The sequence below is a fragment of the Anser anser genome, assembly GCF_964211835.1.
Source record: "Anser anser genome assembly, chromosome: 6".
NCBI classification, from domain to species: Eukaryota; Metazoa; Chordata; class Aves; order Anseriformes; family Anatidae; genus Anser; species Anser anser.
The window spans coordinates 30,977,224-31,001,499 of NC_139726.1; the positions used below are offsets into that span (position 1 = coordinate 30,977,224).

The 24,276-nt window shown below is 51.2% G+C and overlaps 2 protein-coding genes across 7 annotated transcripts in view; both read right to left on the reverse strand.

Annotated features, from left to right (window-relative positions):
- Positions 1-211: 211 nt before the first annotated feature.
- Positions 212-16,815, reverse strand: ASB18 (ankyrin repeat and SOCS box containing 18). Of its 2 annotated transcripts, none has more exons than XM_083840587.1 (6): positions 16,640-16,815; positions 10,162-10,420; positions 8,946-9,213; positions 2,281-2,791; positions 1,583-1,696; positions 212-648 (listed from the first exon to the last, which is right to left on the reverse strand). In XM_083840587.1, the coding sequence occupies exons 1-6, from the start codon at positions 16,673-16,675 to the stop codon at positions 463-465; spliced, it is 1,374 nt and encodes a 457-aa protein (XP_083696713.1). In that variant the 5' UTR covers positions 16,676-16,815; the 3' UTR covers positions 212-462. The 2 variants fall into 2 exon arrangements, with proteins under 2 accessions (XP_083696713.1, XP_083696712.1); XM_083840586.1 differs by lacking the exon at positions 16,640-16,815 and adding an exon at positions 12,634-13,071.
- A 1,418-nt stretch (positions 16,816-18,233) lies between these two features.
- Positions 18,234-24,276, reverse strand: part of DRC11 (dynein regulatory complex subunit 11) — a 109,124-nt gene continuing 103,081 nt past the window's right edge. For 2 of the 5 annotated variants that reach the window (XR_014586182.1, XR_014586183.1), the window contains 2 exons: positions 19,705-22,358; positions 18,234-19,542 (listed from right to left, as the gene is read on the reverse strand). Coding sequence is in view for 3 of the 5 variants with exons in the window: in XM_083842213.1 (XP_083698339.1) it covers positions 22,458-22,730 (273 nt within the window). In the remaining 2 variants the exon portion in view is untranslated. The other 3 variants (XM_083842213.1, XM_083842212.1, XM_083842214.1) reach the window with 2 other exon arrangements.

Genomic DNA, 24,276 nt, shown 5'->3' on the forward strand with positions numbered 1-24,276 from the left:
TGGGTAAAGCATCCTGCTGGCAGCCTCCGTGCTGCACCCACAGAGGCAGTGCCGCTCGTCCTGGTCCCAGGGAGAGCCCACCCGAAGGGGTGCGAGGCCCCCGGCGGCTGGTTTTAGTGGCCTGCTGCTTGTGCTTGCCTCTGCACACCTGAGGAGCCCCGCTGCTTCGTGAGAGCCTTCGTAATGAATATTATTCATATCCACAGCGTACTTGTAGCAGCTACTAATCATTTTATTACTCTTTATAATCTATTTAAAGCACAATTAGAAAAAAAATCTATACAAAGTTACAGCTCGAAGCACATTTTAGTTATGTTATAAATCCCTGGAAAACAACAATCTATCATGAAAACAGTCGCTCCTTAGCCTGGCTGACAGAAATGGATGCTGCTGCAATACACCACAGGAGGATGAGTTAAGGGAGGGATGCTCAGCGGAGCTCGGCTGGCATCTCTCAGCCCTTCAAAACACGACTCCTTCGGGCTCCAGCAGCAGGTAGTCGTGCAAGGGCTTGGGCACAGGCAGCAAGGGGATCAGGCAGTGGCATTTGTTGCCAAACTTTTTCCGAATGGCGAAGCGACACAAGTGTTGCAGGCACCGGACTGTGCCCGACAGCCGGAAAAAGGACTCGTAGAATAGCCGGTGTTGCTGCAAAGAGGGAGGCAGAGAAAAAAAGTGAGCATCTGTTTTTTTTTTTTTAAATTTTTATCTAGTTATACCAAGCAAGCCAGAGCTGGAGATCGAAGGTGAGGAGGTAAGAAATCCGTCGTTTGCCCAGGGCTTAGGGGTCCATATGCTGCTACAGCTCCCTGCGTGGGGAGGATGGGGACAGTTTTGTGTCCTCGACGAGCAGCAGCAGCCCTGAAGAGAGCTGTAGAGCTTTGCTTTTGCTTGACCCGCTCATTTCTCAGACGGGAAACATGAAGACAGAAGGCAGAAACAGGCTGTGCAGCCTCAGCCTTTCCCCAGCTCAGAATAAAATCATTTCTCACACCCCCCCAGAACATACTGAAGTGTATTATGTGCATTTCAGCAGCGGCCCTCTCGCGGGCAGGCTACCCAAATTGCTGCAGGGGCAAGACGGGAATCCAAGTTACCTCAGCAGTGGGGTGGTCCTACTTGTTGCACAGCTGGGGACAGCTCTCAAGTTTTCTAAAATCAAGAAGAGCTGAGATGGCTCCTGTAGGGCAGCGGTCTGCCTCTCGGATTTCCAGACATTTATGCTGTATTTTTTCACAGGCCAATGGTGGTTTGGGGGCTGAGGGTGTTAAAGTAGTGCAGATCTGCTAAGATGATGCAGGAGTGCTGTGTTAAAGTGGACTTTAACCATTAGAACTACCTTTTTTTTTTTTTTAATTATTATTATTTTTTTCCTACCCAAGCTTCAAGAGTTTTAATTTCTGTCCTGGAACCTCTTTGTTTTGTTTTGTCTGGCCACCTGGAAGCTGCCCACTCATGATGGCATTTCAGTTTCAGTTTTCCTCAGAGAAGGATTTTATAGCATCGCCCCCAGATCAGGAGACCATCCTGGGGCCCCCATTTTGGTGCCATGGGGTGAAAGGCCCAGCCACACCGTCCTCACCTGCATCACCTCCTCCGGCACGACCTCGGCCCACTTCTCAGAGACAGGGATTTGTGAGTAGGAGTTGATGAGGACTTCAATGATCTCTGGCACGGCCGCGCAGGACTTGAGCACCTAGTGGTGGTCAAAGAAGCAGGCTTTGTCTGGATGCGGCACTTGCTTCTTGTTTACATTTTTGGCTTGTGCGTGAGAAGCCGGGATAATATTTTCTTTATTGTTGGGTGTAAAATCAATGAGACGCACAGCCGTAACCAGACTGCGCTGATGGCTGGTGTGCCAAGGCTGTGACATTAGGATGCGAGGAAACAGCCTCATGTTGCACCAGGGGAAGCTTAGATTGGGCATTAGGAAAAATTGGGGATGGAGAAGGGAGGTCAGGCACTGGAAGGGGCTGCTGGGGAGGTGGCAGAGTCCCCATCCCTGGAGGTGTTTAGGATTTGTGTGGACGTGGCACTGAGGGACATGGCTTGGTGACGGGACTCACTTGTGATCTTAAGGGTCTTTCCCAACCTAAGTGATACTGATAGGCAGGAAAAATTCTAATTTCTATCCCTCATGCCATCACTATCCTCATCCCACCCTTGACCCCACCCGCCTTTCCCCAGGGCACACTGCATCCACCCGTCCCTCACCCTCACCAACCCCAACCCCTCCAACCCCCCCACTTTTATTTACCCATCCCGTCACGCCCGGGGTACCTTGGCGAAGGCGGGGGGCCATATTTTTTGCGACCCGTGGTTGAGCAGCAGCTGCACAGCCTGGTGCGGCCTGCGCTCCCTGCGGAAGGCCGCGGCCTGCAGCGCGCAGCCCAGCGGCGAGAGCCCGTCGTAGTCAATGGCGTTGACGTCGGCCCCGCGCCGCAGCAGGAACCGCGCCAGGGCGGCGTTGGCAGCCCTGCACGCCTTATGCAGGGGGCTCCGGTGCCCCTCGTCGCGGGCGTCCAGGTCGGCGCCATGGGCGGCCAGCAGCCGGCAGAGCCGCAGGAGGTCGTCGTTGTCGCCGCCGGTGGTGTCGGGTGCGTGGCCGCAGAGGACACCCATGGCTGTCTCCTCCCGCACGCTGCGGGCATCCACCCGCGCGCCGTGCCGCAGGTAGAGGTGGGCATGGTCGTAGAGGCCGTGCCTCGCCGCCACGTGCAGCGCCGTCTCACCGGCCTCCTCGCTGGGCAGGTCGACGGCAGCACCGTGTCTCAGCAGCAGCTTGGCGCATCTGCAGGGAGAGGGGATGAGGAAGAAGAGGAGGAAGGTGGGGCAGACACACACAGTGTGGGTGCATTTTTGGGGAGTGGGCACCGGGTGGAGGGGGAACCGTGTCAGGTATGGGTTGAGGGTAAAGCTGTGGGGCAGAGGGGTGATGGCATCAAGGGGCAACCCTGCATTAACAAACTTCGTTCAGGCTCTGGGTGATGTCCCCCTCATGGCCCTGACCACCGTTGTTGGTGAATGGTCACCCTTGGGCCACTTGGACCACCAGGCCCCTGTCCCAGACCCAGCAGGAGATGGATGGAGGTCCTTGTCCCTGCTGTGCCCCTCCTAAGTCTGGCCCAACTGGTGAGGGATGCATGGGGCCATGGTGAGGACGTGGGGCGATGAGCCCCTTGGTGCCAGCCATGTGTCGGCTGCAGTTTCATCTCCCAGCACAGGGTGCTTTGGAGGAGATCGGCACAATCCAAAGCCTTGGTTGACGCCCATGCCTTGGGGCCACCCGGTCTGTCGGCGGTGGTAGGTGGGACTGTGGGAAACCCTGGGTCAGTCTGTGCACCCGTTAGCAGCAAGCAAATAACACCGAGATTCTCAGCCGCAAGCACCCACGCCACTGCCTCGACCTTAATCTGGCACGATTCATGTCAGGAATGGGCTGGCACGTGGGGAAGCCCTGGTAACACCTCCGTGCAGCTCCATGTGGGTTTGCTTTGGTATGAAAATTGCATTCCCCTGCTGTTAGGGGCCCAGGCGCCCGCACTGGGCAGCAGGGCAGCACCAGGCACATTGTCCTCTGCTCCTTTCACACAAAACACCCAGTTCCCTTTGCCCTTGGGGTGCAGGCTGGGTCCCCATCCAGGAGAATGAAGCTGGGGTTTGTTTGGCACCCTGCTTTGGGGTGATGGAGCAGGAATAACTCCAAGATAAGCAATCCTCAGTGGTTGGTGGTGGGAAGGCAGCTGCAGGGTGGGTGAGACCTTGAAAACATTTTGAGCACGCACATTTCCCAAGAGATGCTCCCAGGGAGGTGGGAAGAGCGGTCCTCCCCCAGGTAGCATCAGCAGCAGGGAGGCAAGCAGCCTTCAGAAAGCTCTGGCCAGCTTTATTCTCCTCCAAAACACTTTTCGTTCTTCTCAGGAGTCTTTCAGGGCCCCCAGTGGGGATCAGAACAGGTAGTGAAGCAAAATGAGGGGGAGCAGCACGGGAGCAGAGCCCTGAACTCATCCCTCTGGCAGGAGGAATGGGGAGGAAGAGGAGCCCCGGTGAGGAAGAAGGGTGTGAGGGCGGTACTTGTTCTGCCTGGCCCAGATGAGTGATAATTTATGTGGGGAAAATAGTAATAACAGTAACAATATTGATAAGACAGATAATATTGATATTAATAATAGTGAATAACGATGATGATGATGATGATGATATAAAGGCTACTTGAAGCTCTCTGGGACCGCAGCACCTCAAGGCTTGACAGGCACTGGGGAGACATTTCAGGATCTGAGCACACCTCCTCGGCTGCTTTCCCTGTGTGTCTCAAGCCCCGTTTTGTGGGGAGAGCTGCAGCAGGACTGCGTGACTGGGCTGTTCCTGCAGCTTTGCAGGCTGCAGGTGCTGCCAGATGCTGCTCGTGCTCTCCGCTGGCAGGGCAGCTGTGGGTGGGTTAAGTGCGGGGTCACATCAGCAACCGAGTCCCTGGGGCTGCAAACTGTGGCTTGGCAAAGAAGTCACAAAACTGCTGTAAAGATCACGAGGCATTAAAAGGACCCCAAGCCCCAGCCTTTTAGCTTGCCTCTTGGCTTTGAGGCTGAGCGTACGAGGTTTGGTTTTGAGGCTGCAGTGTGTACGAGAAGCTGACGCTCGCTATTTTCTCTGCGCTAGCCCACTGTTCCTTCACTGACGTCTGAGACTGTTCACCTAAAATAGTTGCTCTCCAAACTCAGACATTGCAAAAAACAGTCTGGCAATACAGGTGATGAGCTCAGGGGCTGGTCATCGCGCATACTTGTCTCTGTGTTGTGTTTTGGAAATGACTGAATTTGCCCAAAAGCTGTTGCACGTACTTTACAATTCCCCTTTCACTCTAAAATGTGCAGAATCCCCTTTTCAAGCAATGGCTTGTCTCACTCTTTTTTTTTTTTTTTTGGCTCTTGCAGTCTGCTGATGGTCAGTAAAACTTTGTTTTTTGCTGGAGCAAATCACACCTTGATTACCAGTCTTGCCTGTTCTTGACGGCAAGGAATTTGTAACCCTAATTATAATGACTCTGTTGGGACCTCTCTGGGTTGCCTTAATGCTAGCGTCATGTCCAGCTCTGACATCCTAAAATAATATGCTCTGGGTGAGCCAGCTAATGGCTCTGCAGGGAAAAAAAAAATATTTCTGACTTGGGTGCAAAACATGCAGCATCCTTGTTCATGCTAGCAGGTGTGGGGAGAGGGGACAGCAGGGGGAAAGCCGTGCTGCAGGGGCCACATGCCATGGAGCAGGTGGGAATTGCAGGGAGCTAAACTCCTCTCTACAGCCCAAATACTCATCTAGAAATATTGTTGTGGACTCCCCTCCTGGGAAAAGGTGCTACTTTTGCAGATCGGTGACTCTTTTTTGTTGTTGATGGCTTCCTACCTCATCCAACCTCCCAGAGGAAGCCCAAGATGTTTTATTCCACATTTTCCCCCTGGATATGCTTCTCCCTCAGCACAGAAGGGAAGGTTGGTGAGGGGCTATAAATAAGGGGTGATCTCTTCTGGAAATCGTGGGCCCCTGCGAGGGGCACGCGCCTCCTGTTTCAATGTATGGGGCAAAAGCAGGTGCTGTTTAGCAGCCAGCCTGGGGCCATGGAGAGGGGAGATGCCATTCATGTTTGCTGGCTATATGCTCTTATTTTAGCCTCTAATCTCTGCTGCTGAACTCATACTTTCTAACGCTTTGCCAGCATTTCTGGCTGCTTGTTTTTTTTATTCACGCCGCGTTGTTCACCATCGAAGCAGACTGAACTCCCATTGCATCAGGCTCAGTTAAACTTGCTGCTTTCTGGGGCTCCTCCATACCCCGTTTATCCAGGAATATTTGCAAGAAGACATGGCTTCAGTTCAGCAAGACTTAAAGCAAAGGAAACTGATTCCTTTTCCACCCATCCTGGGACCATCTATGGGCAGGCAGAGCAGCTCACCAGCATCAGCGATACCCCTGCAGGGAGCCCTTAGGAAATGCACTCAATGCACATCAGCCGTGCCTAATTTTGGCTAGTTTCTGCTCCCTTCCAACCACTTTCTGACACAGTGGCAGAGGACGGGTAGCACATCTGGATGTCTCACCGCTTGTGCAAGCCACTCGTGCTCAAGCACACGCAGATTTGTGATAACTGCTGTTACCACAGCTCACCTTGCACTTGCTTCCTGGCTAAGGGCGATTCGGGCGGTGATGAAGTGGGAGAGAGGATTTGGGTTTTATTTTCCTTCTTCACCAGCCAATAGTGCAGATGCCAGTGCTGTGGGCACTCTCCAAAGGGCTCCCTTTTGCTTCCAGCCCTGGCCGCTGGCTGGTGGTGAGAGGGGAAGCCCCACGAACATCCACACCTGCGGGGTGGCTCCTCCTCTCCTTCCCCAAAACTTGAGATGGGTCCTGTCCCCCTGCCAGCAGGTGTGAGGACCATGATCCCTGGGAGCTGGGAGGTGCTGTCCTTGTGCCCCATGCCCACTTTTGGTCTCCTTCCTTCCCACTTGACACCCGACAGACAGATGGCTTTCCCTCATGGGGGGGCAAACTTTGCAGTGGCCCTAAGTGCTCCGAGTTTTGTGTTCTGGCAGCACTAAATGGAGCAGAGCACTCGGTTTAGCACTAGATGATGCTAAATGCTGCCTTTTAAAACCCACAGTTCTTTTTATTTATTTTATTTTATTTGCACTAACACCTCCTACACAAAGCCAAACTGGGCAGCCAAAGAGCCTCTGTGGTTTGGGAGCTCCAGTGTCCCGGTGGCATTCCCCTTCCAGCCATGGCCAACTCTGCCATCTTTTTTGCCAGGGGTGCCATGACAGGAGCTGGGGGCTATGTCATGTGCCCCCCACCAAGTTCCCCACATCTCCCTGCCACCCCGCCACGAGCTGAGGCTCTTCCTCTCCCCCTCAATCATTTTTATTGTAATTTTTTGGGGTGCCAATAAAGGCACTCTCCTTTAATCATCCCAGCTTTAGAGGGAAACGAGAGAGAGCCTGGGAGAGAGTGCAGTGAATTTAGAGACTCATCTTACCCCACCATGTTAATTATCTCTGCTGTAAAAAAGAGGTCAAGGAGAGGAACTCTACTAAATAGGACGACGTTGGCATGAACAGCTCCTAAAGTGAAGAAGGTAAGACTGAACTTTACTGGAACTTTTTTTTTTTAAATCTCTTCAAAAAGCTCCTAGATTAAAGCTCTGATATCCTTTTTGTTGAAATCTCATGGATTCTGAAGCTCAAATGGCTGGAAGGAAGCCCAGATAATTTTTTTTATCCCAGTCACTGAGAGGCTCAAAGGTTTTAAGTCCTGCCCCCATGGTGAATTGCCGAGTATATGGGAATACAGAAGAACCCGGCACATAGGTGTTCTGGCCATTGTTATCAAGAGGGAGAAAAATAAAATAGCTCTCTATGTAGGTCAATGACCTGCTCTTTATTGTCAGTAAAAAATTAAGGATGACCTAAAATCTACTACTTAAAAAAAAAAAAAGGCAGGGTAAAGTAGTCTCCCCCTAATCAAAGAGGAAATGTTTGTGTTACCTAAAGCTTGACCTCCTCAGTCTCTAACTTTAGCAAAGTCTTTGCAATTGAAAAGCAGTGGTCGAAACCTCAAAACCTGTCTGAAATGTCTATTAATTTTTGATCTTCCAAGGGAGTTGGCTTAGTTATTGTAGAAGCCCCCGTAGCGCTGGGTAGCGTAGTTAAGGGTCTCTCAGCATTTCCATTATAAAGCCCCAATATTCAAGGGCTTATAACTCAGCTGTTTCCACGCCGTGTCGCCCCAGTCCCTGTGCTGCTGTTTGCTGGCTCACCTGCCATCCCCCTCTGCTGTTACAGGGGAAATAACATCCCGACTGGTGACGATGGGATGCTCCCAGCACTTTATCCGAGACAGACAGCGCCTGTCCAGCCACTCGGACCTCTGTGGGGTGAGGGGATGGTTTCTGAGCCCTCTCCTCCTTTTCTCCAGGGGTTAGAGCAAGTCTGGGGCTCTTCAAATACCCCCCAAGGCTGATGCCATGGTTGGGAGACCATCGGCTCTTGCTCCACATTTTAATTCAAGTGATCCGTGTTGTGCACGCCGACACAGACCTCGCCACGTCGAGGATGCGTTTGATTAATGCTGGGATTTGGGCTGAGCGGTTAGTGCCTTTTGCCGTCTTGCAGAGGCTCTTATTTGTGCGATGGGTTTGAGATATTTATGTCTGAAAACCTTTTCCTCTCTGGCTGCCTTTCTCTTGCAGAGCTCCTGCTTGAACAGATATCTGACATCTGGCCCACAATACGTGGGATCTGTAGTGGGAACCTTGCCTTCAACACCTACTTCTATTTAAGCTCGCTGCCTGCCTAAAGGGGAGAGGTTTGAAGCCAGGGTGGCTTTTCACTGAAGCTGGCAGGCAATGAAATTCACTACAGCCCTAAGCAGTTTCATCAGGATATCAAGGGGCCGAGCTCTTTTTAAAATCCTGATTCCCTGGGCCTAATGATTCAGGCACTTAAAGTCCTACTGGGCTGAAACTAGACACAGGCGCGCGTGCACAAAGCCCATGGCGAGGGCAAACACGTGTATTTTTCAAGGCAACGTTTACGCCTGTGTCTGAAGCGCTGGCACCGCTGCAGGTGAACCGGAGCAGATACACGGGGTGATATAAACTGAGATAAACTGAGGTGGCCCGAGATGAGCCAAGGTAAACCCACAGAGCACGAGAGCGAAGCCCTCTCCCAGCACCGTGAGCATCCCCGTGACAGCTCGGACACTGCTGGTGGCAGTGAGGGAGGATGCCCTGAAGCAGGAGCTGAAATTTCGGCTGTGCTGAGCCAGGATGAGAGGCAAGAGCGGGCGGGTGGCTTTGCAGGGACCATGGCATGGTGCTGGCATTGCACATGGGGATGCACGGCAGGGTGCTTTTTTGGGGGATGAAATGGAACGGGACGGGGATCTCTCCTTACCCCAAGGAGTTGCGGGTGGTGCAGAGGTGCAGCGGGGCCAGCCCCTCGTCGCTCCGCAGGTTGGGGTCTGCCTTGTGCTCCAGCAGCAGCTCCACGCAGGCCGTGTGCCCCCCCTGGCAGGCTTCGTGCAGGGGTGCGCGGCCCCCTGGGGCCAGGTCGGGGTCCGCATGTCGCAGCAGGAGGTGACGCAGGCAGGCAGCGTGGCCACGGCTGGCAGCGATGCACAGCGGGGTGGTCAGCTCCTGCTTGTACTCCAGCGACCACAGCCCTGCGGGGACGAGGGAGAGGGGCTGAATGCACCGGGGGTGGCACAGGGGGGTGCTTGTAGGGGTTTACAGCAGGGAGATGGGACATGGGGATGTTTTATGGCCCTGTGTTGGGAGCGCACACTGGGGATGGCCAGCTCCTTATGTGAATGGAAGATCTGAATGCACCACGTTTTCCTTTTTTAAAACCTCTCTCAAAACTTTGGGTTTTGGGAAGCATGGTTAAGGGCAGTGCCTGCTCCAAGCACCGTCGGCAAGAGACAGCAAACCTTGCCTGGTGAGCTCACATCAAGGAGCAGGATGTCATACGTCACCATCCCTTGGCTGCCCCCATCCCTGCAGGTATTTAGGGGATGTGTGGACATGGCACCGGGGGATGTGGCTTAGTGATGGGGCTCAGTGGATCAGGTTGACATTTGGGCTTGGTGATCATGCTAGGTGATGCTGTATTTCTACAACAAGGCACCAGTGCTTCCTCCGGCTAGGTAGACCAATGCCCTACCCGCCACGAGCTGCAGAAGGGACCCCATTTGCAGGCTCTGCTCCTTTCCCCTTGCCTGAAAAGCAGCCTGTGAGTTTCCCACCTACAGCAGGGCAGAAAGAGCTGGGCCAGCACCCCATTGCTGCCAGACAGGAGCAAGGTGATCTTTCCAAGCCACCATGTGAGGAATCTGGCTGCGAGCCCGCTTGCAAGCATGCCTTAAGCCGTGGGCCACCCCATCCCAGCCTGGAAGAATGAAGTGGACGCACGCGTTTTACATGTCCCTGCCCCTCTGGTGGGTTAGTATGTGCAGAAGAGAAGCAAGCAAAGGAAGCACCAAGCATTTTTGGGTGTGGAACTTTAGCCAGGAACAGCCAGCCTGGAGCTGGCTGCACCAGGGCAGCGCCTCTCCCGCTGAGGTTAGTCAATACCAGGGTTTGCTCCAGGCTGGCCTTTAAATAAAAGGTACCTGAGAGTCCGTAAGATGATTGGCTTTTCACCTGCCACTCCATCTCGTTTTTACTGATCTCAAACACCAGGTTGACGTCCTCATAGTATCTGTCGGTCAGCACCTCCAGGCTTTTCAGGTCTCCGTTGACCAGGGCTGTGTAGTACTTGTTGGCCAGAGACCTTAGCGGATGCTCCGAATCTGATTTGGGAGAAATCTGCACCTTTTCTCTCACCGGTCCTGGTAACTCTTCCATTCCAGTGCTTCCTGTGTACGAGTCCTAGCAGGGAGAATGGAGGGGCTTTTATAGTTCATTGTTTCCATTGTCCTGTCCTCATTGTCTAATTATAATCCAGTTAAGGCTCTATTGTTGTTGTATTTATAACGCCAGAGGGGTCAGACGATAATGGATACTTGATACAATGAGGGTCAAATGTGCACAGAGCTGTGTTGTGTCAGCACCTCTTTGATTAAATCGCTGTTTTAATTGCAGGCAGCAGCTTGGGACATGCGTGTTTAGGCTGGGAGGGAAACTTTACCTATCACTTAGGGGGGAAAAAATTGAAATTTCGCCAGCTTCTCTCTGTCCAACCCCATATAAAATTGTCCATGTGCCCCTGAGTGCTGTGTAAGAGAGAAACTGACAAATTGCTTTTACTCTAAGATTATATATTTTTTCTGCTTTCCTTACCTGCTTGCAACCTTGCTGCATGGAAAGACTGCAAGGAAGGCATTGCATTCATGGGCAGCGCTGTGCAGCCCGGCACGCCGGCATCTCACCACAAGGATGCAAAGCACTTGGCAAAGGCCAGCGAGGTAAAAACCTCCCAGGGCTTTGGCCGGGCAAGCTGCTTTTCCCAGCAGAGCCTTGTATAGCAGAAAGAAAGCGCCTGGCCTCTGCTGCCATTTAAGCATGGGGCAGGTGCTGGGGTGGCGGCGAGCCCCCAAGCAGGGGCTTGTGGCTCAAGGTCACCCGAGAAGTCTGTGACGGTGACAATTATAGAGCTGGCATCCCGTGACCTGCTGCTGCATGGCTTCAGCATCACACTCCAGGCACGGGAGGGGGCAGTAGGGTGGTGCTTAGGGCTGGTGTAGCCTCAAAACCCCATCACCTCCCTATTTTTTTTCATTTTATTCCTTTGGGCATGCGTTGCTATTTTGCTACCTTTTCTTTTTCGCTCCACTCACCCTTCAGGCACTGACTGACCACTAGCATGGTTTCGGTCTGAAGAAGGACCCGTTGTTATCCCTTAGGGTCCCTTGGCCACAGCAGGAGGAGGTTTGCCCCTTGCCTCTCCCCTCCACCCGTTAGCAGCCACGCCGTCATAATTTGGCAGTGCCATGGAGGAAGCCTGGCTTCACGTGCCCCCGCTCTCACTGCCCTCCCGAGGGCATCGCCTTCCCCAGCCTGCTGTATTTAGCACTACGTTAAATACTATTTTTAGTGTAGTCAATATTATATTTAGCCCGGACCTTCTTGGACGTGGGCTAATTTTGCAAGGGGTGTGCACGAGACACTACACTGCCATCGGGAGTGTGTTGAAACCTCCGCGACCCCTCCTGGCAAGCATCTATTTGCACTCATGCCTTGGGTCATGGTGATGACAGATTCAACATCATTTCTGGCAGGGGGGTTAAAAATTGCTGGGGAGAGAGAATTGGGCAGCCGGGACAGCTGGGATCACCTTATGAGTAGGGGGTGGCTCGATGCAGCGGGGATGGCCCCGGCCAGAATCGGGCCCCCAGCGGTGGGGAGCCCAAGGATGCTCACTCCATTAGCAGTAGCCTTGCAATCATTAATCTCTAATGCGGGGTAGTATCTTAACCTTCTTCCCGAATACGAATGTTTGCAGAGTACACCTCATTTAACAAAACATTAAGCATTTTACTTCCTCAGATCAAGTGTATCTATTAATAATGACTTAAATTGTCTGCGCCGGCTTCGCATTACGAGGAAAGCTCATTCCTGCCACATGAAGGAGCACAATATGCAAAACCAAAATGACTAAAGTGAGAGCTTGTTTCCCAAGTTATCGCCCTAAGCTGCCGCATAACAACTTAGTCGTAACATCGCGGAGAATTCAGACCCTGCTAACTTGTTCTGCCGACTCTGAAGGTTCAAAAACTGGGAGCTGGCTGCCTTAAAAATCGTCAGGGTCCGGATGTGCATGTGCCGAGAGCCCTGCCTGCTCCTGGCATTCCTGCCGTGATTTAAAGCTGCCCTCCGGGAGCGGAAAATGGCATTATGGTTTTTTTTTGTTGTTTTTTTTTTTACCCTTTCCAGCAAAATTTCAAACGCGTATGCGTGAAGCAGCCCCCGACACGGCTCTGCCTCCACCAGCCACAGACTGAAGCCCACGATGGACTTAAAGCTCTCCCCCTCCCACCCACCCCCTAAAAAATAGGAAAACCATCTGTCAGGGGGAAAAGAAAGCGTCCGAGCTCCCCACGATGGGTCCAAGGCTGCGCCCCCCAGGTGCCGTCCCAGCCTACCTTGTGGGGCTGGTGGCGTGAGGGCGGCTCTGCCCGCTCCCTGCCCGCCTGCCCCGCTCCCTGCCAGCCTGCCCCGGGTGCCGGCATCCTCCGCTCGTCCTGCGGGGCCCACTGCTGCCGGCCACGGGCACAACCTGCCAGGCAGATGTCTCCACCTTCATATCCCCTGCGCTCCTCGCCCCCATGTGACAGCACCGCTCCGGTGCCCCCCTGCCACCGCCGTGCCACGGGCAGGGGGACAAAGCCGCCCCAGGACAGGAGGAGCAGCTTTGCTGCGAACACAGCATCCCGGGGAATGATGTGCTCTCCAGGAGGCTGCATTGATTTTGTCTGGGGGTTATTGGAAATGAGATAATATTTAAATAGTGCCAGAGCATTCTCCTTTAAGAGCTCTATATAATACGATCAGGTATTCTGCACTATAGCAGCCCTGCTATCTCAAATGCAAATAACTCGATTCAATAATAATAATAAAAAACCTTTCCAGTTCTAACCACATAACATTGCAGCCTTATTTATTTATTTTTTAAGGTTGTCAATTAACTTGTAGACAGGAGTAAAAACCTGCAGCCATTAGCTGCACTAAAAATACCAAGTGCCAGCTTCCCCTGTCCCCCAGGCTGCCCTCCCCGCTGAAGAAATGCGGCTGTGTTAATTACTACGTGCGAATCCGATCCCGGTGTGCATCCTGTTTTAAAGGGAATCACATTTCCAAGGGGTGGTGGTGGCTGGGGGGTGGCCAGGGGAGCGCTACCAATTATTTAACCCCTAAGCAATGCGGCCGTGAAATGTCACACCGAGTGCTAGCACGGCAAACGACATCAAACTGACCTTCCATCGCATGGCCCCGGCACTGCGGCGGGTAATGGCATTTGCTAATTAGCAAGCGCACAGTGGTCTCGTCCCCCTTCCCGGCAGCAGCGAGGTCTCGTGCTAGTCAGGCTGGGTTATTTGTGGGATCACCTCAGGGGGGATGGCTGGAGCACGGGAAAGGTCTTGGTTCCCCCCCCCAGCCATGCGGCTCTGTTTGCCAAGAGCGAGGCACCGGTGTCTGTGCTGGGTGAAGCTGTGGGTGGAGGGCTGTGGGGTGGGCTGGCAGCGAGAGAAGGGGTTTTGGTGTTGCTAAAGCCATGTTTTGCTGCGTTTTGCTTCACCAAGGAACAGACTGCATGTCGTTGCATGAGGCATTTTGGAGGCAGAGCCCTGGGCAGGTGCAGCTGCAGGCCTTCCCCATGTGGTTTTGCTCCCGAGCTGGAGCAGCTTTTGCCACCTGAAGGCGTAAAGCATTTGTGGAGGGAAGGTATTTAGAGATCTGAAAGTGTGTTTCCCGAGTGCACCCTAACGAGAAAGTTAAGGGGATAATTGCTTGCCCTCTGGGACACAAGAACAAACTCAACTATCCCTTTCTGGACGTATGCATTTCTGGGGAATTGATTTATTCCTGACCAGTGGACACATCTGAACTTCACTTGACAGCATTAATTAGTGGGGACTCGTCCCGATTCATTACGGATACGACCTCTCCTTGGCACAGCTGCACTTTAACGAGAGGGCCATCTGGTTTGCTTGCTGGTCCCTGCCCCTCGCTCACTGGCTATGGGCAGAAAACACCACCTCAGAAAATTATGGAGCATCAGGATGAGGCAGTGGGTTTGTGGGGCCGGCTGCGGCACCTGGGCCATCCATCAGGGCAAGCTGTCAGCAAGGTGCTGGCGTGGAGACAACCCAGCTTGGCAGTTCTTCGTCGTGTGGGGTGCACTGCATCTCCTGGACGGGGCTAGTGGAGCCCTCACTGTGACCCCAAAAGCATCGTCCCCCCGGCTCCTCACTGGAGATGTCCGAGGGCACCGTGAATTAGAGCAAGGACGTGGACAAGTTACCCCAGCTTTGTGCAGAGAGCAGGGATGTTGGCTTCAAAGGGCTCGCTTGCTGTCTATCACTTGTTAATCCCTCCTGTCTAGTCGCTGCTCCAATTGCTCATCAGGAGAGGGCAGGATCCTGCCCAGCCATTAAACGTGTGTCAGCCCCACGGGGGCTTGGCCGATCGCAGCAGCCTGAATGGCTCAGGCCCAGATCGGCTCGTGCTCTTCAACTCATTGCTCGTGGTGCTCTTCCTCTCCTTGTATTCCTTTCTCCTTACCCTCCATCCTTTTTCTTCCTGGAGTGCGATTGCGATTAATTTTTACTTAGAAAGCTCACGTCCCGCTCCATTAAATAGCCCTCGGGTGGGCAGGCTCGGCGGCTGCTCCTCGCTTTCCAGGATGAATCAGGACACCAGAAGCTGGGGCAAATGAGGATGCACCTGGGGCTGAACAACGGCACCCCTGGTTCTCTTCCGTAAGGGTTTATGGCTCTGAAACATGGGTGAAGACACTGCTGGAGGCAGCCGAGGGGCCAGGGACAACCCAAGCTGGTTGTCCCGCTGGTGTTGGGGAATGCCCCTTGCCTTGCTACTGTCCTCCTGGGGACAAACAGCCTTGGCTCACGCCTTCTGTTCCCCCCTGGTGCCTTGGTGCATTTGGTTCTCTTGTTCGTGCTGCTTTTACACAATTTAAAGTGTTAATATTTTTAAGGAAACATGTCCCACCTATGGGAAACAACACAACGAGCTGGTTTGGTGAAGGCAAGCATGGGAGCTCACAGGGGAACACCATGAGGGTGCTCATTGCAGCTCTTCAGCTGCCCACCGTCATCTCTGGGTGCCTCAGCAATTCTAGGTGTCAAAAGATTAAAAAAAAAAAAAAATAGTTCCCCTGTCCTGTGCGCAATGGTATTGCGGTCACGCCAAGTCTGCATGCCGTGTGTAGGAGCACCAATGCCGCGCTCTGGATTTTACCCTTTACCCACCAAATAAATACTTGTTCACTTATTAGTGGGAAAACCTGAGGGTGTGAAGTCTGTGTTCGGTACCACAGTCGGGGCGTCTGGCTGGAGGAAGCACCCTGCTTTGAAGAGCACAGCCCCATGAAGACTGGGATTGTGCAAAGAGCCCTAAATCCTAAATGATCTGGGGATCTTATGCAGCTTGTTATCTTAGGCATGTGCCTTTTTTTTTTTTTTTTTTTTCTGAAATCCCAGCAAGAAATAATCCTCTTTTTCTGGCCAGAATAGAAAAGGCTTGATGCCATGAGGAAAAATAAAAGGAAGCTCTACCTGGTGCTGTGATGATTTGCAAGGCTAGTGAGAGACTACACAAGGCGTTTTCAAATAGACTCCGATATTTTCAGTGCTTAAAGAGGACCAACTACGTTCCACCTTTTTTGAAGTCCTGATTTACAATGGGCCCAGGCTGAGTGCATTATAATTTGCTGCGAGAAGTTCCAAAGTCACAGTACTTTCAATAATGAGGAGAGAAACCCTAATATGATGAGACTTTCGTATTGTGTTTAATGAAAAGCTAAAAATGTGCTAATTTGTAAGTCCTGTTGTGGTAGTGGCATCAGAAGCTTTTGAAATGCATTACTGACTTAGGAAGTATTAAGAAAAAATGACATTTTGCTACTAGCAGAAAAGTCAATTATAACATTTCCACACTTTAGAAAATTGCTGATGCAGGATGGGAGTTAATAGAACAGTCAGTTTCACTTTGTATTACAGGATTTGGGGGGTTTTGCTGAGAAATGTCTTTTTTTTTTTTTTTTTTAATTCCAATGGCAACTTAAACAATAAACCACTACAAGAACCCTGTGGCTGGGTCTCGTCCCCGGCCGGAGTGTGTTGGGGGTGGAGGCATTGCCTTGTGTCGAGCCCCCAAATTGGGCTGAGCCCAGCACCATGCCCCCTTGGGGTGGGAGCACCGCAGGCTGCCCAGAACCGGGGTAAATCACCCTAAATAAAGATGTGAGCAGCTTTGTGAATGGCCTGATGGCCATTCCTCCTGGTGACAGATGAGCATGTGCCAAACCCGCCAGGTCCCCCGCGGTCTATCCCCAGCTCCTTGCAGAAGAGCCATGTTAATTTATTTAAAAGCGTTTAAACCAAGAAACTGAAAAACAGCTGTCCTTACCCACCGTGCTCCTGAAGGAGCCTTTCCCATCTCCATGAGAAGAAAATATTTCTGAAGCTCCTGGAGGCCAGAGGCTCGTGGAGGCTTGCAGGGATTGCCAGAGGGCTTCGGCGCTGGATGCAAAGTCCCGACACCGGAGGAGCCGGCAGCAGCGCTCCCAACAACCCTGTCTCTAAATCAGCCTACCAAGGAAAAACAGCTCATGTGGAGTTGGCAGGAAGCAAGGACAAGTGTTGGCACTGCTTTTAACAGGACTTGCAGCGCCTGATTAAAGGGCTTTGGCCGTAGCGGCACAGCCTGAGCACTTGACATAAGCCAGGGATCTAATAATACCCAAGGCGCATTGTGAGAGCGTGACTTCATGGTGTCTGCTGCCTTTTTACCCAGCAAGGGACGTTTTTAGGGGCTGAAAGCTCACTGCCAGGCCAGAACCCCTGCTGGGGGCAGTCAGACATGGGACTTGCTGGTGAGGACGGTGCTGGGGTCTGCAGGAGCCCGGAGGCTGTGGAGCAGTACGGAGGTGGTGGGCAGCACCTCAGGCCCCCGCAGGGTGACAGAAAATTCCCTCAAAGCCTGCAACCACCCAGCACCTGGGTACCGTGGGCAGCTGGGCTTTCCTGCGGGGCGGGGGTGAGGTGCTTGTATGAGCAAATGGTTTAAAGGAATTACTGAGGAGAAGAGACTGCTTGGAGGTCAGGAGTGTCAAAAATATATAAGCCTTCTAATTCTGCAAAGACTGTTGTGCTCAGTTTTGGGCTACAAGAAGGCTGTGGAGATGCATGGCACATGCGGGGAAGAGCGAGGATGCTGTGAAGGGCCTGGAAACAAGGCTGTGAGGGGCGGCTGAGGGAGCTGGGGCTGCTTCGTCTGGGGAGGAGGAGGCCGAGAGGAGGCCTCGCGGCTCCCTGCAGCTACTGAGAGGAGGCTGTGGCCTGGCGGTGCCCGTCTCTTCCCTCAGGTGATGCAGGGACATGGTTTCAAGTGGTGCCAGGGGAGGTTTAGGCTGGGCATTAGGAAGAATTTCTTCACGGAGAGGGAGGTCAGGCACTGGAAGGGGCTGCCCAGGGAAGTGGTGGAGTCCCTGTCCCCAGGGGTATTTAAGAGAGGTGAGGATGTGGCACTGAGGGACATGGCTTGGTGGTGGGACTTGGTGGGCCAGGTTGATAGATGAACTTGGTGAGCCTGAAAGCCTTTTCCAACCCTGATAATTCCATGATTCTGTGACCATTTACAATTTATTTGTGCACGTAGGCTCATGTGATGTTTTCAGTGTGAACAAGGATTTCCTGTGAATGTCTCAGCCTTGAGAATGATCTCCCTGCATTTGCTCTTCTGCTCAGTGCCTTCTGACTTAGGGATCTCCTTGTTTTTGGTTTCTTATCTGTCCTATTCCAGGTACTTTGGTAAACTGCTTACGTTTCTTAGGCTCATCAATACTGTTTAAATCAGGTGACAGGCATCTCATCTGAGGCAGGGTATTTACTACACGCCTAAAATCTTATTTATGGCATTTTTCTTACAGAGGGTCTTGTGGCAAACCGGCAGCTACCCACCTCTCATAGAGCAGGTTTGGCAGCTGCCACCTGAGCCTCCAGTCCATTTGATGCCCAGGGGATGGGAATTGGGGGTCACTGCTGTTTTGGGGAGGTGAAGACAGCCTGGTGAGTTTGGGCAACAGGGAGGCTGTCAAGAATGGCTCCGAGGTGCATCCCTTGCCTTGGAGGGGCCAGATCCACAGAGGCTCCAAGTGCTGGCACCACTGCCTGGGCTCCTGCTCCAAGCTCAGCACTGCACCAGGCCATGGGGTCTACATTTAAAGCACTTGAAAACTTGCAGGGCAAGGATGTGCCAAGACTCAATGGTCCCCAGGAGAGCAAAGTCGCACTTAGCTCCCTCATCCTCAGTTTTTCCTCCCCATCGTCAGGAGCCTGGGTGTTTTAGAGGGGGGTCCCGCTTGGTGTGGTTGAAAAAGAAAGACCGGGAGTGAGCATGAACACTTTAAAAAGTCATGTCATATGTAGCTCTCCCGGGTTTGGAGGAAGCAATTAAGCCAATTAATTTATTGGTAAATTATCTTATGATGAAGTACAAAATAACTGCAATGAAACGCTGACATTCACATTAATACCAAATTAGTTACTGTATTATGACTGTTCTTACAATGAATGCCCAGTAATTTAATAGTAATGGGACATTTAAATAATTTAGCTGATAATTCTCTAGATCACTTACATATATAAATGAGCGTGACAGCTTCTTTTCTCAACTTTGCTGGTGCTGCTGGATTGCCTCCCACTGCCACGCCAGGAGGCAAAGCAGCCTGGTGCCCTCTGCCACAGCTGCTTGCTGAAGACTGAGGAGCGGACAGGGGTAATAATGGGGATTTTCCTCCCTCATCCCGTTTCGGGATTGTTGTGCCAGGACGCTGCAGCTGGCAAGCATTAGTTGCCCTGCGGCTGGGCTCAGTGTAGCCACAGTCCTTTTTGTCTGCAGCAGCCCGAGCCCAGTGCAGCACCTCTGGCAGCACGACGTGTGAGAGCACTATTAGCCTCACAGCGGGACGGGCGTCGGAGATCCAGCCAGGGCCACTTAATTGAATAGTTCAGCCATTGACACTGAAATTACTGCCTGTTGGCTCTGCTTGATGCAACAGCTTCATTTTCAAGGAGCTGCACTTTCTGTAATAATAATTATAAATAGCATTAAAATTGCTCCTCACCCCCCCAAGAGGACAAAAGGAGAGCTTGAGCTTGACTAAAGGCAGCTCTACGCGGCAGAATTTGTCTGCTCTCTGCCAGTTTTTGCCCTGGGAGTCAGCTTGCTGCCTGGTTTATCCCCTCTTCACCATGCCCCCCACACACGTAGCTGGCTGTAGATACACCAGCCGTGGCTTCCAGACCGCCCTGGAAAAAAAAACAGAAATTCAGCTTTGCAATTTATGCCACCAGCAGCCACCATTGCAAGCTATACCTAGAAGATAAATTGTTCCAGGGCTTCCCCCCCCTCCCCCCCCCTTAAACTGAGTACTGGGGGAAAAACGCAGGCTTCTGCCCTGCCAAGCCCACCTGAGGTGAGATGTTCACACGTCCTTCCTGCATGGGCTCAGAGTTGTGCCCCCGGAGATGGATGTTCCCCGTCAGCATGTTACTTCACTATCGAGGCTGCACTGAACCCGCTGAAATATTATTTAATGGTCTTGCTTACATCCAACCTAAATGCAGTCTTTTCATCACATCACGTTCTGCTGTCAAACCTGTTGTGGAGAGGAGTATTCCACTGTCTGCAAGATTGAGGACAGAATTATCCAAATCAGTTTGCCTGTAGAGGAGAGCAGTGAACAGGCTTTTAGCACAAACCCTGCCACTTCTCTTGAGAGTCTGGCTCTTCTCACAGAGGACAAAGTTGCAGAGACTCTTTTTTAATTTGGACCTGCTGCCAAATCTGTGAAGCCAGCCTGCTGCAAGCAAGCAAGTGTCTGCAAAGAAAGAATAAGGAGAGGAAAGCCAAATGCTCTAGCTGCTCTGCTGCAAGTGATTAAATCCAGGGCCTGGCAGCTCCTACTCGTGGGGTCCCTGGTGTCAGGGTTACTGCTGGGATGGCTGGAGGCTGGTGGCGAGGACTCACATGCAAGGAACAGTCCCGAGGTTTGCACAGCAGGCATTTCCTCTCCTGGGATTTGGCTCCCCGAGGCAGCTCTGGGGACACAGCCTCAAGGTGGGATGGCTGAAATCCGGGGAAACCCCGCGCCAGGCAGCCAGAAGGAACCAGACAAAAAGGACCGCGGGAAGCCCGAGTCAGGACGGCTCTAGCCCATGTGTTGTGTTAGCACAACAGCCTGTTCTTCCCTTCCCTCAGGGAGAAAATTCACTTTATTAACCAGAGCCATCCAGTTCCCTCTGCTGTGCTCAATGATATGATTACTTGAATTGTTTTCTCTACAGTTAGCTGCCTATAGAATATTTACGGGCTTTTGTTCTGACTTCACCTTCTCCAGGAGCATCTTTTTTCCAGCTGATTTCTCATTACGAGCAGGAAGGGCTCAATTCCACCCCCGTCACAGCATGCTGTGTTACAGCAGCTTCTCAAGCAGGTTTCTGGGTGGGCATTCGCCTTTCCGCAGAATTTCTGTCCTAAAACATGTTGTGTACGAACCACCTGGGTCAGAGCACATTTTCTACAAGCCCCTGGCCAGTCTGTTTTTGATGAAACAACTCTGTTCCAGCAGGGAACCGGGGCAGCAAGGGGTTGGGATGTACACTACAAAGGTACAGAGAGGATTAAAATGTGATCATTCCCTTTTACCCAGAAGACACATTAAAAAGATGTTAACACACAGTGAGCAGTTGCTGTGACCCAGAATTGTGCCCAAAGTGAACTGTAATGGGCAAGGCGTATGTGGCGCAGCTGTTTACAAATACCTGTCCAAATACTATCACGGACTACTTGGTGCTCTGTGTGTCTGAGCAGGCTTAGCTCCCTGAGCTTGCTCCTTGTGATAGCTGGACTTTAGGCCTAATCCACTCTAATGAGTAGGAAACGCTACATCAAAGCATAGGACCAGGGAATCTGTCCCTCCAAGTGGCTTAGGTCCTTCTGCGAAGACAGCATTCGTGTCACAGAGCTCCATGTGCCCAGTCACACAGAAACATCTGCTGTGATCCCCCCTGTGATCAGCACGTTGCAAGGTCTGAAAGTGTTGGGGCAGACTCTCACCAGTGGGTTCCTTGCACACACACAGCTTGCAGGACTGGATTTAGAAGAAAAAGCTAAAGCAGTCTGGGCTGGACTGGGTTTAACACAGCAGGAAAAAACCTTTTAGAAAGCTGAGGCTCCGTGACCATATTCCCCAATGCCATAACCGCTGCTGTTCTGTTGCATATCAGTTTTTTTTTTTAAGCAACAGATACATTGCAGTTTGGGCAAACAAGATAATTGGACAGGGTTTTGTATTGCAAAATAGATTCTCAGGACATCCACTAAAACGAACCTCACTGTTTGCTTTTGCTCTTGTTCTGCTTTTTAAAGTTGTTTTCTGTGATGCATCAAAAGGTGAAAAAGTGGTGGTTCTCATGTGGCTATGTAAATATTCAGCTTCTGGTAGATTGCATTAAGTGTCTTATAATCCATCCCAATTAAAAAGCAGTCTTTATAGCCGTAATAGTTTTATTGAGAACTGTAACACATTAGACTTACAGATATATAAAGCAGTTAGTTTTATAAAGCATATAGGATATTAAAGTAATGAAAGACATTAATGTGACATCAATTTTTAAGGAGAGTTACTTGCTGAAATAAATGAGGATAGCCTAAAAGTTGATGGCATGTTTCAGTCCTGAGTAATGAACCCCTGTGCCCCCTAAAACCTCTTAGAATAAATAATGCTTGAGCAAGTCAGTGGCCATTAACTCTTTATCCTCTGAGAGCTACATGTCACATTGATGTCTCATCCTATTTTGTAACTTTTAAAAATACATTTAGAAATGACTTCTCTTTCCTGGGATAGCTGTAACTTGTGATGCATTATTCTGAAGTGTCTGCTTTCCTATCGTCTCCCCGCTTTTCGCTGAAGTAGAGCTGTGACTGGTGTGCAAAAGTCTTGAGGAAGTTAGTTTTTCTCTTTTCCTTCATTTTCTTATTTTGTTTTTCCCTTTCCTGCTTTCTCACTCTTTGCCAGTGCTCTGCTTCGTGCTCTACCCAGAGGTGTCTTGGCATACCAAGCCTGGAGAATCAGAAACCACGCGTATGTTTTAATAATATTAAAAAAAAAAATCATGAAAGAATGTTTAAGAGACTTTTTACTAGTAAAATGGAACATTCCTTACAAAAATCTTAAAATCCTGGCTGGTTTGTGGAGAAGCAGAAATGAAATCCTTAGATCTCTTGAGAACATTGTTATAACAAGAAGTATAGCAATTGCTCGCTTGAAGTGTGTCTCATTAACAGGAATACTTAGCTCGGCCATTTGTGTTGCTATAGTTATGGAAATGTTAGAAGTTCTATGATCAACCCTATTTCCGAGGTATATAGCTCTTGTCAAAACCCCCTCTGGTCTGGAACTTGGCAGCAGACAAAGCATATGCTTCTCATGGTTCTGCAAATCAATCCAGACAGTTTTTATTTCAATGAGAGAGCTTAAGAAACAAAACAAACCCCAAACATTAAAAACCTGTTTATTGCTTTCAGATGCCTGTTCACAGTCGTGTGACTTGTAAATGATTTTGGTACAGTCGCTCTGCAAACTTGCCAAGCTCCTGGGCTGTAATGTCAACAAGGCAGTTCTCGGCCACGTTAAAATCATGTAAAATGAAGGAGAGGGTAGTGCTTTAAAATTAGTAATGTGCAGGGACTCGTCATTCCCCACATGTACATACAGGAACCTTTATCAGCAACGTCCTGCCTACACCGGAGACTAAAATGCCAGTAGGTGTTGACATGATTGATAAAATGCATTCCCTCTTGGCTGTACTCATCCATACGCTGCCCCAGGAATGAATGTCTTTCCTCTGATCACAGACCACTATTTAATGCCACCACTGCGTCTCCTCTGCCCTTCCTTTGGGCTGCTGTCTCCTGCAACCCTCCCACCCTATAACATCCTATCAAGTCTGCCTTTTCCATATGATCCATCCAAAATGCTGCCTCCAGCTTGAACCTGGTAAGGCTCCCCGTAGGAATCTGCCTTGTCCAGTTTCCTGCTATGTGTTTATGTGTTACAGAGGGGCAGCAGCGAGAGAGGTTTTGGGGAGAAGAGGTTTTGGAAGTGCAGAGGGAAGATAAGCCCTTGTTGTTCCTCTCCCAGTCCTGGATGGTCCCCGTCGGTGTCCAAGGGTTCCCTGGGTCCCAGAAAGGGGCTGATGACAGTCACCCTATTGGTGCCTCTTGTGATGCAGATTAAATACTGTCAGCAGGTAAATGAAGCCTGACAGCTGTCAAACGTTCAGCTGTAGTGCTGATCTCTGCTCTAATTGCCTGAATCTGCTGGGCATCCCCCTTCCAAGAGCCCCGACTCCACGGATTAAAGCATCACACAACCTCTCACACATCCACGTCTCGGTGCTGTGACGGGAGGTGTCTGGGAGGAAATCCTGCGCTCTCCGTGTGATGGTCAGCTGGATTTCACTGTCCTAAACATGGCCAACCCATTCCTCCATCAGAAGAGACACAGCTGGGATGGGTTGGGGCAGGGAGAAGTCTGGAGATGGCTGTTTCTGGTCCTTCATGCATGAGTGGGATACAAAAGACAAGTTGCGCTCTCTCAGGAGCTGCCCATTTTGACCACTGTGGCCTTCGCTGAGGACCTCAGCGCAGCGCAAGGAGAGGAGCCCTGCCTGCAAGCAGAGTTAAAAATCCTCGCTGCTTGGAGGGATGACATCCACAGCTCTTTCATATGGGCTTTCCTACATTTCACATGGATTTTGTACCTGTCGCTGCCAGGCAGAGCTAGCGTGCTGGCTGGACCACCCTTTGGTCCCGTAGGGCTACTGCTATGTCTGTGTAAGGATTTCTATCAATCACCCTGGCGCAATAACTTATAATTTCACAACCACGGATGTATAATTGGGGCAGAAATTTGAGTAAATTGGATGAAGAAATCACATTATCACAAATTTTTGCATTATTTATATTCATTTTGGAAC